We start from the raw sequence: 18,093 nt of genomic DNA on the forward strand, positions 1-18,093 counted from the left end.
TATACATATTCACTACTATGCTATACATATGTACTATGGCGTGCTATGACTATATACAATACAATTATAGTGCTGTCTACATAACATGCTATAAGTCTGTGTCAAATGCTATCTAAGCCAACAGAAATGCTATGTAAGGGGTTAGGGTAAGTGCTATGGGCCATGATGGAGTCTGAAAAGGTGGGTTTTCAGGCTACGGCGGAAGATTGGGAGTGATGCTGCAGTTCTGACTGCAATGGGAAGTGCATTCCACAGTTTTGGAGCCAGAAGGGAGAAGAGTTTGGGACGTGTGGAGCGTTGTCCCGGCGTTTTTAGTGAGGGTACTTCCAGTTTCCCTGCGTTGGCTGATCTGAGTGCGCGGGAGGGTTTGTAGGGTTCAATCATACTTGTAAGATATGGGGGAGCCATACCTTTGGTTGCTTTGAATGCCAGCATCAGAGTTTTGTATTCTGTGCGGGCAGCGACCGGGAGCCAGTGGAGGGAGCGGAGCAGGGGGGAGACATGTGAGAATTTTGGCTGGTTGAAGACCAAGCGAGCTGCTGCATTTTGGATCAGCTGGAGAGGCTTAAGTGCACATGCTGGTAGGCCAGTAAGGAGGGAGTTACAATAGTCGAGTTTTGACAAGACTGTTGTCTGGATTAGGAGCTGGGCTGATTCCTGGGTGAGGAACGGTCTAATTCGTCGTATGTTATAGAGTGTGAACCTACATGATCGAGTGACAGCTGTGATGTGAGCTTTGAACGAGAGCTGACTGTCCAGGACAACACCAAGATTCCTGGCTGTTGGGACAGACGTTACCAGGGCGTTGTCTACGGAAATAGCTTCTGGGCGGGTCCCTAAAACAACATATTTTCAGATGGGGGTCATCAGCCTATTACATATATATTTTTGGGGTCCTTGACATGAAAGTCTTGAGACCCACTGACATAGAAATCGGTCTAAGGTCAATCTTTGGGACCGACACCATGGACAACGTATACGCCGTTATGTGCAAGTCATGAGAAGGGATTTGTGTATTCAGTGTCGAGTTATCTGTAGCCTATTGGTTACTATGGACATACCGTAACATTACCATACCTTACGCTTACCTTATATGCCGTCGTAGGATGTTGCTCCTTGATCGAAAACAGTGGTTCCAAAACCTTTTAGCGCAAGACCCAAAAGAGAAATTTGACCCTGACACAAAATGGTGAAAATAGCAGATTTACGTTGTGAGCATGTGGAACTGCTATTTATAACTTATATGCTTTATAACTAATTTATGTATGGAATTAATTTCATATGCCTTTGAACATTTTTGGGAATCGTTTTCAATTGATATAAAATATATTTAAAAAGTTACAACTTTTCAAATATATTTTATGTAGGAAAACAAAGCAAAAAAGGGGGACATTGTTTGGGAAAGTGATCAAAAATCTCACAATGCCCAGTGACGTGAGAGCGTACACGTAGATAGGCAATTCTTTTAGCGAGCGCCACCATCATACAACAAAGTATAAAGCAGGTTTCTGTGTCCACGTGTCCAGCCTAGGACATTATTCAGACGTCAGACTTTCTTGAAACGCATTTCGAACCACCTACTGTAAGAACGTGTATCAAATTTGGCTTTTTGCTGTTCAGATTTGATCAACGCAATCCGATTCCCATCGGGATCAAAAATCTGTCGGAAAAAATAAATAATAATCAGCCTTGTGACATCTCTTGCATGCATCGGTTGTTAACGTATGTCAATTTATTTTATAAAAGATCACTGAAAAATACTTAAATCTCCATCCACAAGCATGTGTGGCTCAAGACGACAACACGAGAGGATATCACCAAATCTAAACGTCAACAAAATGCTGATTTGGGACAAACATTAGTCAACATACTGTACTGTACATACAGACTGTTGACCTAAATATTGATGGTACAGAGGACGGCCCACACATGTTCCTCACAATTGTATAGTGCTGTATAAATATCACAATATTTTGTGATACACACAATATGGACTCCATTTTCGTCACCGCTAAACCCCAATATCTCTAAACTTTAAACATTTTTGAATAGTTAAAATGGCCAGTCTACAAGCTCACAACGTGTCAATGTAGATTGGCTAGTTGAACTATTCAAAAATGCTTTTCAAAATAGTAAAAAAAAAAGAAAAAAGGCAAAGAAGTTTAGGGATAAGGGGTTTAGCGGTGACGAAAATGGAGCCCTATATCTCCAAAATAGCAGATGTACAGTACAGGGTGCTTAAGCTCACAACACAATGTGATGCGTTGTGTTTCATTACATGCAGCAGTTGTCATTGAATCTCAGCTTTCACGCTGATCACATATATTCTCATCTGTTACAAGTAGGTTTGCCTCATTGAGAGCTCTTTCTGTGGTTTTGGCGAGTTGCTGTCCGACTTAGTTTTGAAGAACTGTCTTGGAACATTTTATTGCAGCAAAAGTGTTTCCAAAATTGCACATTTAAAAACGCACATCGGGTCGCATAGCTATTTTTGCCATTTGGAAAATCTTGGGCCAATTTCTGAAGTGATTATAAGCCAGGAACAGGAAACACCAGTCCAAAACCCCAGATGATATCTAGTGTCATATACTGGTCCCTCATACATTTAAAGCTAAGGAACAGCGCCACATGGGGGTGAATTTGAGAGCAGCAGAGAATCTTTGTGAGGAGCTCCCTCCAGACTCAACTGCTTCTGCGTCTTCTGATCCGCATCCTGCTCTCTCTGGTCCACATCTTTAGCCTGGTCTGAAGCCTGGTCCAGATCTTTAGCCTGGTCTGAAGCCTGGTCCAGATCTTTAGCCTGGTCTGAAGCCTGGTGCAGATCTTTAGCCTGGACTGAAGCCTGGTCCAGATCTTTAGCCTGGACTGAATCCTGGTCCAGATCTTTAGCCTGGTCTGAAGCCTGTTCCAGATCTTTAGCCTGGACTGAAGCCTGGTCCAGATCTTTAACCTGGTCCAGATCTTTAACCTGGACTGAAGCCAGGTCCAGATCTTTAGCCTGGACTGAAGCCTGGTCCAGATCTTTAGCCTGGACTGAAGCCTGGTCCAGATCTTTAGCCTGGACTGAAGCCTGGTCCAGATCTTTAGCCTGGTCTGAAGCCTGGTCCAGATCTTTAACCTGGACTGAAACCTGGTCCAGATCTTTAGACTGGACTGAAGCCTGGTTCAGATCTTTAGCCTGGACTGAATCCTGGTCCAGATCTTTAGCCTGGACTGAAGCCTGGTCCATATCTTTAGTCTGGACTGAAGCCTGATCTCCCTGGTCCATCTCTTTAGTCTGGACTGAAGCCTGATCTACCTGGTCCATCTCTTTAGTCTGGACTGAAGCCTGATCTCCCTGGTCCATCTCTTTAGTCTGGACTGAAGCCTGATCTCCCTGGTCCATATCTTCAGTCTGGTGTCCCTGGTCCATGTCTTCTTCCATAGCCTGGTCTTCCCTCTGAGAGGAGCCCGTCGACGGTTCCTCCGCCATCACGTTTGAAGAGGCAGGTTGGGAAGCCGACACGTCTGGAAAAAGGTGGGAAGACACCGTCAACAAGGATTTTCACAATGACCTCCAAAATACAACGCTACAAGTTTCACTCAAACGTCTGAAAACAGAGCATTCTTTCTTTTCTTCTCTTCAATCAATTTCAGGGCGCTCCAGGGGCCGCAGTGGCTCAGTAGGTAGAGCTGTCGCTTGGGAATCGGAAGGTTCCCAGTTACATCGCCCACACCCCCATGTTAGTGTTGATTCCAAGTGTCAAGACACTGAAACCCTAACTGCCCCTGATGAGCATGTTAGTGCCTTGCATGGATTCCTCTGCCGTCGGTGTGTGAATGTGTTGTAAAGAGCTTTGGAAAAAGGCATGATATAAATGCACCATTTACCTTTGACTGAAACCTTTTTTTTAAATCAATTCTCTTAGAAAAATCCTGTATTCTCTTCTTTTTTTGCGATTTAAATTGTCACCAGTTTGATTTGCTTTTTTCATCGATTTACAATGTATCACTACACTATCACTACTAAATTGGGTAGAATAAAAAAGGGGATTTAAATAATTTACTTCACCAAATGAGGAAAACGTGAACCAGTGAGACTCTACCTGTCTGCTGCTGCAGCTGTTGTTGCTGCTGCTTGCGGGCTAAACGCTTCTCCAAGGCCAGCTGCTTGTTGCGCTCCATGCGCTGCCGCTGCTCCTCGGTCAGCGAAGGGGCCGAGGAGGATGCCGGTGTGGAGTGGAAAGCCGGAACCGGAGTCGGAGCCGGGGTGGAGCGGAAGGCCGGAGCGGGGGTGGAGTGGAGTGGTTCATCGGGGAAGATTCCTCCTCCGAATGGATCCGGTTCCCCAAAGTGCTGCTCCTCCCTGTGCGCACCCATGTCTTCCGCACCTGAGAGGTGTGTGTGTGCAAAGTTTAGACACAAATGTCACCTTGGTTTGGGACAAGTGAAAACAACATACTATATGGAGACTTTCATTTATTTACTTTCACCATCATACAGTATCAGGGATTAAAGCTAAAACTAATCTCACAATCTAATTTGTGAAAGGGTGAGAAAGAAGTCCTCCATATTAGCGCATTATCATTTTACATACTGTGAACTATCACAGTATGTAAAATGATGTTTTTTTAATTACCTGATCCCTGAGAAAAAAATAAAGAGAAGTTCTGCACACTCAGATCGAAAGCTTGCTAAATAAATACATTGATTGTGCGCAGATCGGAGTGCGTGGAGCTTCCCTTTATTTTTTCTCATGTTCCCTTTGTGGCTCCAGCACCTCACTTAAGTTTTTTCAGCGGATGAGCGGTGGTTCTTTTTACATTTTTGTCTAACGAGCCCGATCCTAACATCGACAGTCTGTTCAATCACCTCAATCTGAGCCTCAATTCAGAGAAAAACGCAGCTGAAGATCGTGGCCATTAATTACAGCAGTCTATGCAGCGGCCATCTTGCTACCGGCAAATACACAGAGCCGAGCATTGCCTAGCGACGTGGAACGCTACTATAGTATACGGTAAATATAAAAGAGGCTATTCTGGATTAATATCAACCCCAAATTCACGTGATTCATGGCAACGGCAGGAATTGACAGTTAAATGCACGTGATTCACGTCAATGGCAGTAAAAGAGTGACATGACTTACCATCTTCACCGATGAAATCTTCGTGGGTCAAAGGCATGTCAAGTCGTATTCGCTTCAGACACGTCTGAAGGTGGACAAGGAAAGGGGAAGAATTAACAGCAATATTGTTTGGAGTTTGTACATTTAGTTTTACCAATATTCAGCATCTCCAACCTCACCTGTACGTCTTTTTTGGCGCCGAGCTTCTCCACTTTCTCTATGAAGTCTTCAAACTGCATTTTGGGGTACAGCCTGTGAGCCCAGTTCTCCATCTTGTGCATGAGGAGCTTTAGGTCTTCTGTCTGAACACACGGACACACATTAGACAATCGGACCGATTAATGAATTGCAGATTAGTCAAACAACAACTAGAATCGGCCGATACCGAAGTGTTTGCATCATAGGGATGGGAGATTAATCGGCAAAGGGCCACTGCATTTCCACACTCACTCCAGTAGTATAATACGCTATATTATACTAGTATAACAACTTTACTCAAAAAGGGGACAAGGGGAGCTTGAGGATCTAATGATCTAATGACCAACGCTGGTTGGTCCAGTGGCATTGCATTTATAACTAAAATCTTTGCTTCTGGGGAGTCCCTGGAACAAGGTATTTTGAGATGGGGGGGGTCCGTGGCATATCATTTTAGAAGTCCTTGACATGAAAGCCTTTGAGAACCACCGACATAGAAACAGGAGAGAGGCCCACTATCAAAGCTCACCTCGTGTCCTTTGCCTTTGAAGTGAACATTATCAAACAGTGTCCGTAGAGCTGGGAGTCCTCTCTCCGACACCAGCCTAGAATACAGACATTATACTTTGGTTGGAAATACTCTGACTGTGCATGAAGACATTGATTTCCAGGTAGTAATTAATTCATTATTCTGCCACTGCCAGTGTTTTTCACTTATTGTGTCGACCCCACCGTCGGGAGCCGGAATGTGTCCAGGGTGTCATTGGTTCTTTAGTTATGGCCGTTGAATATAGCTTGCTTTGACCAAAAAACGCAATCTGGGAAGTTAGCGCACAAAATAGCACAAAATAGGGAAAGAGACTTTGCCCCAGGTGAAGGAGTTTAAGTATCTCAGGTCTTGTTCAGCTGAGCCAAAAGGCAAAGCTCTCTATACCGACCAATCTTCTTTCCTGACATGAAGTGTGAGTCGAAAGATTAAGATCACATATAGGGGTTAAGAGTCTTGCTCAGGGACGCACATTGACAAATTGCTGGCCTGGCATGAAATCGTACCTGGGACAACCAGGGCCTAGCTTAGGTAATCCGGGCATCTAGGCCCTCATTTATCAATCGAGTGTAAAATCTGCCACAGATTCGAGTGCAGGTTTCGTAGTACACCCACGTCGCCACGGCATTTATAAAGTGATCGCAAACAGCTGATCCTTCTTTAATTTCGTTCCGACGTTAATAAATGTGACGGCTGAAATCTATCTGGCACGCCCTAGCCTCGCCCTCGTTTTTGCGACATGAACGTTTTGCAATACGACCAAACAACGCATGGTAACCTAGTTACACAATGGAAAAAGCAAATAAAAAAGTTTCCCCTTGCTGCCCGCCTCACCCCCCTCTCATACACACACACACAGGCGCAAGCACGCACACGCAACTTGCAAGCCCAACTGGTGTGTTATTGTATCTTAAATATATATAAAGAACGAACACCTGCATCATGCATGAATTAAAGAAAGGCCTACCCTGTCTGTTTCTCCTCTCACCTCGCTTGCCTTTCTGGTTAGTAAACCACAGCATGCAAGCCGCCTTTGTTTTAAATGGTCCCCCAAACCGTTCACACTTCACACCTAACGGCCGGGGATGCGCCCCCCCCCCCATGCTAATTTTCCCAGTCAATAATTTGATCCACGCTACGCGCCTGCTGTGTGTTGTTAGTTGTAGGCTACTGTTGTAGCCTAAATTATTAAAGTCTTCATTAATTTAATATACAACAAGATTAGTGAACGAAAACCTGAACCTGTGATTATGTGAAGCATTAATTAAATAACATTGCTCACGTCATTGGAATGAGTTTCAGCCCGTGACAAATGCTGTTTTGCAACTCTGCATCTCCTCCTCCGCTCCTGTTCTGTCTGTCTCTGTCACTGTCGTGACCTGCATGCACGTTTATGACATTTCTGTATATTAGGCTGCATGCCTCGCAGCCTAAACCTTATGTGGTACTGGTGGTAGGCTGTAGTGGTGGAGTTCCGTGAGTTAAGTTGGCACCCCCTGATTTTCCATATGACGGGGAAAAAAAGAGATTCGGTCCCCGCCCACTTTGCTGCCTAGTAGGCACTGTCGGCATGTCACATTTAGTGGCATTCGAGTGCGTCAGGTTTATCCTTAATTAAAAGGACGAGACGTAACGCGAGAAAGACATGGCTGTAGATTGCAGTTGGTTGGTAGACTTGACTATAGCTGCATAGCCTCGGTCCCAGGCTTACTTATCTGCGAAAAGAAAATCTAAAGCTGCAGCGCATTTAATAAGCTTGCACACTAGGTAATATCCTACCAATTTCATATGACGTCATGCCTTTACAAAATATATTTTCTTCACATGTAGGCTATTATTAGTTTTATACATTTTAGGAGAGAAAACATATGTTTAGATGCATGTGACAGCCTCTCAGCTGGTCAAACAATGCTGCTCCGCTGTTCTACGACAGAAAAACAGGTGAGGACAAAGCTACGACAGCTCTCGACCAGACGTGAGTTTTGAACGTTGTCAAGTTCAATTTCAAGCTTTGCCGGAAATGTTAAATGCCGAAAATGTCGGTAATTTCGGCGTGCGCCCATATTTTGGTGTACGCACGGTTGATAAATGAGGGCCCTAGTACGGATGCCTCCTGAGTGTCTCCCTAAGGATGACCAGAATCGGGTGGGGGGATTATTTCTCCACACTGGCCTCGTGATTCCCATGGAGGAAGTTGCTAAAGTTGCTCGGGAAAGGGAAGTCTGGAGCTCTGTTGGAACTGTTATCCCCACGAAGATGGATGGATGAAAGGAGCGGTATCATACCTGTTTGAGTCCAGCTTTGGCTGAGGTCTCCTCACTCCTTTCCTTTTAGCAGCAGGAACCTCCGCCAGCTGGGACACCTCGCCTTCTTCACCTGCGTACAGCACAAACACACACAGTCACACTTGGATTCACCACGCACAATACCCTTGTGGTTTGACTGTCCGCCCGTGTAATCACAATTATTTGACATAATCGTCATTATCACGTGTTCATACATACATAAGATATTATATATATAAAAAAACAGCTGATCACTGCTATTCTACTTTCTTTTCCAGTATAGAATTATTAAATGTCAGTCATTCCTTTGTATACAAGTTATTTGTCATATCTGCCCTTTACAGAATAAAACGAAAGCGCTCACACACTGAGGCCTTTAGATTTAGTCTGAGGAAGAGCCTTGTGCTCGAAACGCTACAGTCACTTGAATGGTGCAATAAAAGCATCTGTTCTTTAGTTTTATTCTGTGTATACCGTTCGTCGCTCAGCACTTGGGGATGTGCATGGCATTGCTCTCTTTTCTCATATATGCCCCGTGCAATGATTAGGAAGCCTAAAATCCTAAAATTGCTTTTTTGACATTGATCCAATGTTCAATGCCAAAAAAAGCAATTCAATTGTTAATCGCAACAACTTGAATGTTGCAATCGTCACAGCCCTAACACAACACACAACAGTACAAGCAGAGACGAAATGTTTTTATAATTGTCATGGGGGCGTTAGTTAGTTAGTTTTTGTCACCTGTATTGCCAGTAAACAGCAATATAATATTTTCTCCTTCATCCGTCTTTCTTTTTCTTTCATGAAATACGAGTCTTTGGTCTCAGTCCAAAGACCATGTCCAAAACTGTTACTTTACACTTTACACTTACAGGATCCAAATTCAAAAATAGCAGATCTACAAACTCAAAATGTTTGTATATATGTGGCTTTGTGCTTTCAGATCTGCTGTTTTGTTATACTATTGGCCAGTTTTGGGTGACGCTGTAGTAGTAGTAGTAGTATGATTAATTTACATTAAAAAAAAACCAAACAAAAAAGTTATAATATGGAGGTAGAGGTTTCTGCCCGACAAAAACGAAATGCCATGCACGCGTACGTGCGTGCGTGTGTGGCTGTGCATGCGTGTGTTGACCTCATCACCATTACCAAAAGGATGGTCTTCCTGGCTGGGCGACAGAGGTGGAGGAAGAGGAGGAAAGCTTTCATCCTCCGTGTGCTCATAGTCGGGCATGTCAAGCAGATCCATGTCTGTGCTGAGGTAGACTCCTGCTGAGAACAGTTGGCAGCACCGTTAGAAATATACATACAGCAATTTTCACTTATACTTTTATTACTCTTAATTAAAAAAAGGTAGGGTAACTTTTTGATTAACCCATTTAGACCTGATGCTGATTCTAAAAAATAAATGTCTTCTAAATCCTGACAGTTTTTTGAAAAACCTATGTTTCTATGTCAGTGGTTGTCAAATTATTTCATGTCAAGGACCCCAGAAATTATATGAAATTGGCTGCCGACCCCATCTGGAAACATGTTGTTTCAGGGACCTCCCAGATGCAAATATTTGAATAAAAAATGTTCGCTCTGAAAGTAAATATATTCAAAGATTTGCCACACATATTCACAATTTTTCAAAAATAGCAGATCTACAAGCTCGTAGCGTGGCACTCGGTGCCGCGCAGCCGCGCTATGAGCTTGTATGTAGAATCAGATCTGCTATTTTTCAATAGCTAAAGCATAACATAATGCTTAAAACACTTTTTTTTAGGTTAAACCACTGTATTCTGATAGCAATCATTGCTATTTGCTATAGAGTGCTTTTTCAGGAACAGGAGTCTCCCTGCCTCTCCAGCTCTATGCTTTTTATACATAAAAAGCATTTACAGGTAGATGACAAGACATCGGCCAATCAGGAGGGAGTAGCCATTTATCAGCTTAATTTTCTAGTGTTCCAGTTCCAATTTTGTCCGCTCATTTATTTGTGTCGTCACTTCCAATTCCACTTGTTACTTGCGCAAGCAGAGCGCGCAAGTAATGTTTTCGCCCGGTCTCTTCCGCCATGACAGCTGTCCCGCCATTCGATGTTTATGCAGAAAAACATCAAATCTGTGCCTGTTTTGCTGGGACCAAATGACCATATTTCTTACGTCATCATTTAGAGTTAGTCATACGTATCGTATACTATATACATAATCAGTAAAAATAAAATAGCAAATTGTGCCTGATCTGCTGGGACCAGAGTACGTGGTGTGTATATGTATGACTAGCTCTTAATGATGACGTAAGAAATATGGTCATTTGTGGTCATTTGGTCCCAGCAAAGCAGGCACAGATTTGCTGTTTTCTTGCATAAACATCAAATGGCGGGACAGCTGTCACGGTTTTTGGCGCAAAGTAACCACAGTATACCGCTAATCAACTTACAACTACACACTTTATACAGTATAGAGTATAGAGTATATATGTATACGTATATAGTATATGCCTATATACTATATTTCTTACGTCATCATTTAGAGATAGTCATACGTATACTATATACATAATCAGTAAAAAATAAAATAGCAAATTGTGCCTGATCTGCTGGGACCAGAGTACGTGGTGTGTGTATATGTATGACTAGCTCTTAATGATGACGTAAGAAATATGGTAATTTGTGGTCATTTGGTCCCAGCAAACCAGGCACAGATTTGCTGTTTTCTTGCATAAACATCAAATGGCGGGACAGCTGTCACGGTTTTTGGCGCAAAGTAACCACAGTATACCGCTAATCAACTTACAACTACACACTTTATACAGTATAGAGTATAGAGTATATATGTATACGTATATAGTATATGCCTATATACTATATATATACTATATACATTTCTTACGTCATCATTTAGAGCTAGTCATAGTCATACGTATACTATATACATAATCAGTAAAAAATAAAATAGCAAATTGTGCCTGATCTGCTGGGACCAGAGTACGTGGTGTGTATATGTATGACTAGCTCTTAATGATGACGTAAGAAATATGGTCATTTGTGGTCGTTTGGTCCCAGCAAACCAGGCACAGATTTACTGTTTTCTTGCATAAACATCAAATGGCGGGACAGCTGTCACAGTTTTTGGCGCAAAGTAACCACAGTATACCGCTAATCAACTTATAACTACACACTCTATATATATGTATACGTATATAGTATATGCCTATATACTATATATATACTATATATATTTCTTATGTCATCATTTACAGCTAGTCATACGTATACTATATACATAATCAGTAAAAAATAAATAGCAAATTGTGCCTGATCTGCTGGGACCAGAGTACGTGGTGTGTATATGTATGAGTATGACTAGCTCTTAATGATGACGTAAGAAATATGGTCATTTGTGGTCGTTTGGTCCCAGCAAACCAGGCACAGATTTGCTGTTTTCTTGCATAAACATCAAATGGCGGGACAGCTGTCACGGTTTTTGGCACAAAGTAACCACAGTATACCGCTAATCAACTTACAACTACACACTCTATATAGTATATATGTATACGTATATAGTATATGCCTATATACTATATATACTATATATAGTATATGCCTGCTTTGCTGGGACCAAACGACCACAAATTACCATATATCTTACGTCATCATTTAGAGCTAGTCATACGTATACTATATACATAATCAGTAAAAATAAAATAGCAAGTTGTGCCTGATCTGCTGGGACCAGAGTACGTGGTGTGTATATGTATGACTAGCTCTTCACCCAAACTTATATAGATAGAAACTTGAATCATACGTAATAATACTAGGTGTTTATATGCATAAAGTAGGTAGGTAGCAAATAGTTACATCTAAACATTATACATTTCAAACGTTCCTTCACAGAGATACTGAGATTTGACAGTTTACAGCGGTCGAAAGGACTTGCGCGCTCTGCTTGCGAGTGCAACAAGCAAGTATGCACTCGACAGAGTGCAGTTCTTGTTTAATCTGTGTCCTGACTGAGTTCTCTATCCTGATTAAATAGAATCGTTATCCAGACCTGAAAATGCATTTTCTGTTTAATAAAGAGCTGGATCAAACACGCTGTACTGTAGCAATGAGTACTATCACAATATAGAGCTATATGTAACACTTATTTTAACCAAAGAAAATCACGTACCCTACCTTATGTGCATATGCATAAGATCCTGTAATAATAAATAATGTAAAACCTTACCCACATGAAACCTAGTCACTATTTTGGACATGCATGAACATTCGGCAAAAAATGGCAATCTACAAGCTCACAAGGTGCTGCAGAACGATTGGTGTATGGGGGTAAGTATACAGTGTACTAGTTGGTTTTAAGTGTCAACTCAACACAAGTTAATGTTCTAATCTAATCTAAACTATGTCTGTCCCAAATCCTGTCCCTACCACAGTATGCTTGTTCAATATGGATTACTCCATAGATGCCATATTTAATTTTAAGTTTATTATCGGCCACGATGTAAATGCAACATTATATAAAGAGCTTTTGTATTAAAACAAGGGAGGAAAAACAAATCAAGAAAACGCCCACTGAGTGGCGCAATTGAGCTGCTTCAACAGATTAAAGTCAGCCATATACATTGTCACTCATTCTGCAAAAATAGCTCAACATATTGGAGTAGAAGACCTGATCTACAGGCTCACATTGTGTCAACGGCAACGCAACGCGCATCAATGATGGAAGGTTGAGATAAATGACCAATACAATACCGGTGGTTCTCAAAACATTATAATAAAAAATAATGTACAAATGGAACCAAATTGACCTGTAAGGGTTCACTTGGTTCCATTTGGACACACTCACAATTATGTCCATGTGGTACTTGAAATTAAAATCAAAGTTTAAGAACGACTGGCGTAGAGTTTAGTTCATGACATTTCACTCTGTTATTAGGCTAATGAATACCTAGCCCCATATGTGCCCTCTCCCTACGCTCATTCTGTAGCTCCGAGATGAGGTCACACACTGGGCCCCTCCCACCGCATTTCAGAAACTGCGCAAGTTTCCGCAAACATAGTCTCTTATCCTTACCAGACCATTAATCCAAAACGTGTAGGGCCGATCCTGGTTTACACTAATTCAAACCTAGGATCGGCCCAGAAAATCCAAGTCGCCATTTGAAATGAGCCTTTACGTCCCGGCTTCCATGTTTATCAAGGAAGTGTGCGTGTGCGCGTGCATGTCGAGTGAACTGAAGTCAGTTGGAAATTTTCGACCAGGGGAGGCGCCGGGGAGGCGCTAAAGCTTTTCAACTTCCTTGATATGTTGAGTTTCACAGCTGTAATAGCGTGTTGTACCAGAAATATAAAGTGAAGAAATATAGACGGAGGAATAACACTGCTGAAGTAAATAAATAACACACCAGGAGGCATCAGCTGTAGTGTTGCTGGATCAGTACGTCACAGGTCACTGACAGATTTATTTACACCGGTTTATATACACATAGTAACAAGCACTTCCTGTCTGGTGTACTTCACAATAAGAGTTATCAATAATAAAATATATATATACACAATTCAGATCATTATTCCAACACCCCCACTTGATCTCACATTGGATATATTTTCTTTTTCATACATCTCTTATATACACATTTTCTCCCCTCTCTTCTTTTCACAATATAATACAAAATGCATATGTCTCTTCAAACAAATCTTTAACACTTCTGTAACACACTCAAGTTAAACCTTTGACATCCGTCATCATGTTGTCATTACTGGTTTCAATCATCAAGTTAAATACACATATTACTCTTCTTCAAATGCATATTTTCTTTTCAAATACTCAATAATAAATAGCAGATTAAATAAATCACAAAATCAGATCACTCAAACACAAATGAACATTTCTTTCTCTTTGGTTTCTTTTGTGTTCTCATCTTCTTTTGCATAGCTGGGTTTTGAGTACTAGTGTGATCATGCACCATCCCGTTTCTGTCCCCCACTGCTTTCTTGCTTGCTTCCCCCACTGTTTTCTTGCCCTCTGGCTGTCTGACTCGTAACCTGTAGCTGTAGGAATAGTCCATGTTCTTCGGGACCTTTTCTGCACTGACAGTTACATAGTCACTCAAATAGGCTGGCTTCATCCTCACTCTGGGAGGGTAACGTGTCTGCTGTTTAGCCTCATTTTTAGCCTGGCCCTCATCTGACTGCACAGTCTGGTTTGCCTGAGGTGTAGCTACTACAGCCTCGTGCACTTGCTGCTGAACCTGCCCTTGTGGTAGGAGTGGAGCATTTCTCTTAGACCTACTCCTCCATCTCGGCACATCAAAATAATCATCATCATCATCATTAACATTAACAATGGGCATTGCAGTCGGTGTCTGTTGCTCTACAATGGGTGGGGTCACACACTTCAACCTGTGCGTCTGCACTTTACCATTACCATTAGCCATACATTTCTGGTCATTCACAGTGTTCAAATAATACAGTTTGTTGTATAAATATATTTTGAACCTCGTATCTCTGCACTTCAGAACATTTTTACCTTTCTGGAAAATGACAGTGGCACCTCTGGTGGTTGCTGCTTGCACCGAAAACATGTCCTGTGGATATGTAGGAATGTACAACGCATGTCTCAGGGTAGTTGTGTGGCGCTGCCCCCTGCTGTCGATCAGAATCACTTTTGCATCTCCTCTGCGCTCCGCCACTCCATGGCATCTCGTGCCGTCAGCCAACTCCATACAGTGTTCTTTAGGCTGGAAACTGCCGTCGAAACTTGTGAACTTTGTGATGTCTGTGATGACATGGGAAGTCGCTCCTGTGTCGACCATCAGACCCGTCTGTCTCACACGATCACGATGTCCTCGTTCGGCTCTCACTTGTTGAACTTCGGCATCACAGTCTCTCACCCCGAATGAGTACTCGTGCTCGCTGTTGTTCTTCTTCTCCGACGACACTCTCCGTGCCTCATCTCGCCGCTGTTGTCTCCTCCTTCTGCAGACCGCGTACCGGTGTGTAGAACGTTGACAGTATTCGCACCACTCCTGGCGTTCACACATTTTGGCGATGTGCCCTCTCACGCCGCATCTGTAGCACATCCTACCGTCATCAACGCTCACAGTCCCTCGCCGGTCACATGCACTTTCATGTAGCATAGACGGCTGCTGCACTCGGATCTGGGTACTCACGACACCGTCATTTCCTGATGCTGCTGCAGCCGGCTCCTTGACTGCATAAAAGGCTCTTAGGATCTGTAGTGCCTTGCGTCCATCATCCGTCGCTGCTCGTGTAATGAGCGACAGGCTCTTGCTATCCAAAAACTGGACCAACCCTCCATATGCCAAAGCATTCTTGTCCTCGTAGGGCACATCAACTTCTTCACCCTCGACAGGTGGCTCGAGATCTTTTAGGACGATATCCTTCAACCCCTGTAGTCTCAGATGTCCCAACATCCTCGTCTCCCACAGTATATATCTCTCCGCATCTCCGTCGAAACACAATCTTGACCAATGAGTCTGACCACTCGAAGCAGCCCGCATGGTTCTGTTCTTCTGTTGTTAGCCTAACGAGACTAGCTCGGCAAAGCACGCCGACAACAAACTTTTCACCTCGTAAATAAATCCGGTCTCTCTGGGCCCATAACCTGTTGAGTTTCACAGCTGTAATAGCGTGTTGTACCAGAAATATAAAGTGAAGAAATATAGACGGAGGAATAACACTGCTGAAGTAAATAAATAACACACCAGGAGGCATCAGCTGTAGTGTTGCTGGATCAGTACGTCACAGGTCACTGACAGATTTATTTACACCGGTTTATATACACATAGTAACAAGCACTTCCTGTCTGGTGTACTTCACAATAAGAGTTATCAATAATAAAATATATATATACACAATTCAGATCATTATTCCAACATAAAACATGGAAGCGACTGACAAAAGACGGGACGTAAAGGCTCATTTCAAATGGCGACTTGGATTTTCTGGGCCGATCCTAGGTTTGAATTAGTGTAAACCAGGATCGGCCCTACACGTTTTGGATTAATGGTCTGGTAAGGATAAGAGACTATGTTTTCGGAAACTTGCGCCGTTTCTGAAACGCGGTGGGAGGGGCCCAGTGTGTGACCTCATCTCGGAGCTACAGAATGAGCGTAGGGAGAGGGCACATATGGGGCTAATGAATACCTAAATGTTAAATTGGGCATATACTTCCCCTACACAGATACAGATACAATGCCGAAAAAGCTGAATAGTATTAGGCTATATAACTATTAACTAATGCAATGCAAAGCAATTATGTACAATTAGACACTTACAGTTTTGAGTCAATGAGTGAGAGATAACAGAAAAATACTCATGTGTAGTGTAGCCTACCTACTAGTGAAGTGAAACAGGATAATAATGTTTTAGTTTAAGTTGGTCAATTATTTCTGACCAATTAAATAATTAAAATGTTAGCCTAAACGTTTTTAAACAACACTAACGTTACGTTTAGCATAGCCCTGGTCCAAGAGAGGCTCGCTGTAAGCCTTGGACCAGGGCTACGTTTAGCAGCGTTGAAGTCTCCAGAACTAAGACACTAACACAGATACCAAGGACAAGCTGGTGACGTCCAAAACAATCGACGGCGCGCGAGCATGTGGGGGTCCATGCAGGCACCGCCGCAGGACAGTGACGACAGCCTCGATTCCTTTGTTTGTTTTAGTAGTAGCTAGAACTCCCGCGCTAGTACAAACTCAGCTTTGCTCTGGGTTCTAAAGACTGATGAAACAGACCAACGACTCAACTAAAATCTACTTTCTTTCTCCGACATGATACCGTTATTATACATGAGCAATAAACTCCAAATGTCTCCACAAACATGAATAGGACAGACAGTAAACAAGTGGTGTACCTGAAGCCTGCAGCCCGCGTAGAGTAGAGTAGTCACACACACACAGGCAGCAGAGCAAACACAATACAACGTCACGTCCGGACTCCGGACCGCTCTGTCTGCAGCGCAGCCTTCAAAGTAAAGGTCGAGATGCAACGCTCGAGTCGTAACGCTCGAGTCGTCAGTACATTTCAAAATAAAGGTTTCACTCGGCTCTCTCCAATCAACCAGCTCATTTATGACAAAAACTATTACTAATACTATATGAAAACTTTATTTGCATCCCACTCCCCAAGCTCACAATGTGCCACATGAGGCTGAAATTAGCTTGTAGATTGTTTATTAAGTAATTAATTAATGTATCTATGGGCGCGTTCGGAAATGCGCCCTGAACGCACTGGTGTGCTCTCTTGTCGTTCGTTTATTCAGTGCACTCAGTGCGTTGTCGTTCGAAAATCCAGTGCGCTGCACACCGGGTGTGCCGAGTGCACGCACTGAGCAACCCTACCCTGAGGGTAGGGTTGCTCAGTGTGAATGGTGTGTTGTAACTGGTCGTTCGTAAATAAGGCACACTGAACGCACTCTGTGACGTCACCGCCCACCACACTCAACAAACTGACCACATTCCCGGTGCGCATAGCCGAACGCGCCCTAAGTATCGATTTATCTGTTTGTTGTTTGTTGATGTGTTTGTTTATGTAGTTTTTTGTTTGTTTGTTTATTTATTCATTTATTTATTGAAAGCTTTTGAAATAATTCTGAACAACAACAACACAAATAGGCCTATTCTCTTATGGGGGTCCCTGGATGCGTGTTGAGCAAAATATAACATTTTTGCACAATACATTTTAAATGTAGGCCTATTGTGCATTGTTTAATTTTGTTGGGTGCCAAACACTGCAAGTTGTGTGTTGTGTTTCTTTATAAAGCGTTTATGTCATGGTTTAAATTCACATTTGAGTAGCCTATACCAGTCTGATGTGTTGGGTGCACGTATAAATGACAGTTTGAGAGAGATTTTGTGTTGTCAAGATGAATATAGGCTATATAATAATTAAAATGTATACATTCATGGCTTGTGACAAAAAAAAATATTTTGCCCATTCAGAGCCTCAGGGG

General features: G+C 42.5%; 1 protein-coding gene across 2 annotated transcripts; it reads right to left on the reverse strand.

The window, feature by feature from the left end:
- Window positions 1-2,035: 2,035 nt before the first annotated feature.
- On the reverse strand, window positions 2,036-17,016 carry tipin (timeless interacting protein). 2 transcript variants are annotated; one of them, XM_083789835.1, is made up of 8 exons: window positions 16,996-17,016; window positions 9,281-9,400; window positions 8,132-8,222; window positions 5,829-5,904; window positions 5,284-5,406; window positions 5,126-5,189; window positions 4,086-4,370; window positions 2,036-3,507 (listed from the first exon to the last, which is right to left on the reverse strand). In XM_083789835.1, exons 2-8 carry the CDS (start codon window positions 9,378-9,380, stop codon window positions 2,612-2,614), a joined length of 1,635 nt encoding a protein of 544 aa, XP_083645961.1. In that variant the 5' UTR covers window positions 9,381-9,400; window positions 16,996-17,016; the 3' UTR covers window positions 2,036-2,611. The 2 variants fall into 2 exon arrangements, with proteins under 2 accessions (XP_083645961.1, XP_083645960.1); XM_083789834.1 differs by having other exon boundaries at window positions 9,275-9,400.
- Between the last annotated feature and the right edge of the window lie 1,077 nt (window positions 17,017-18,093).

The sequence above is a fragment of the Protomyctophum parallelum genome (genome assembly GCF_964188405.1).
Source record: "Protomyctophum parallelum genome assembly, chromosome: 19".
NCBI lineage: Eukaryota > Metazoa > Chordata > Actinopteri > Myctophiformes > Myctophidae > Protomyctophum > Protomyctophum parallelum.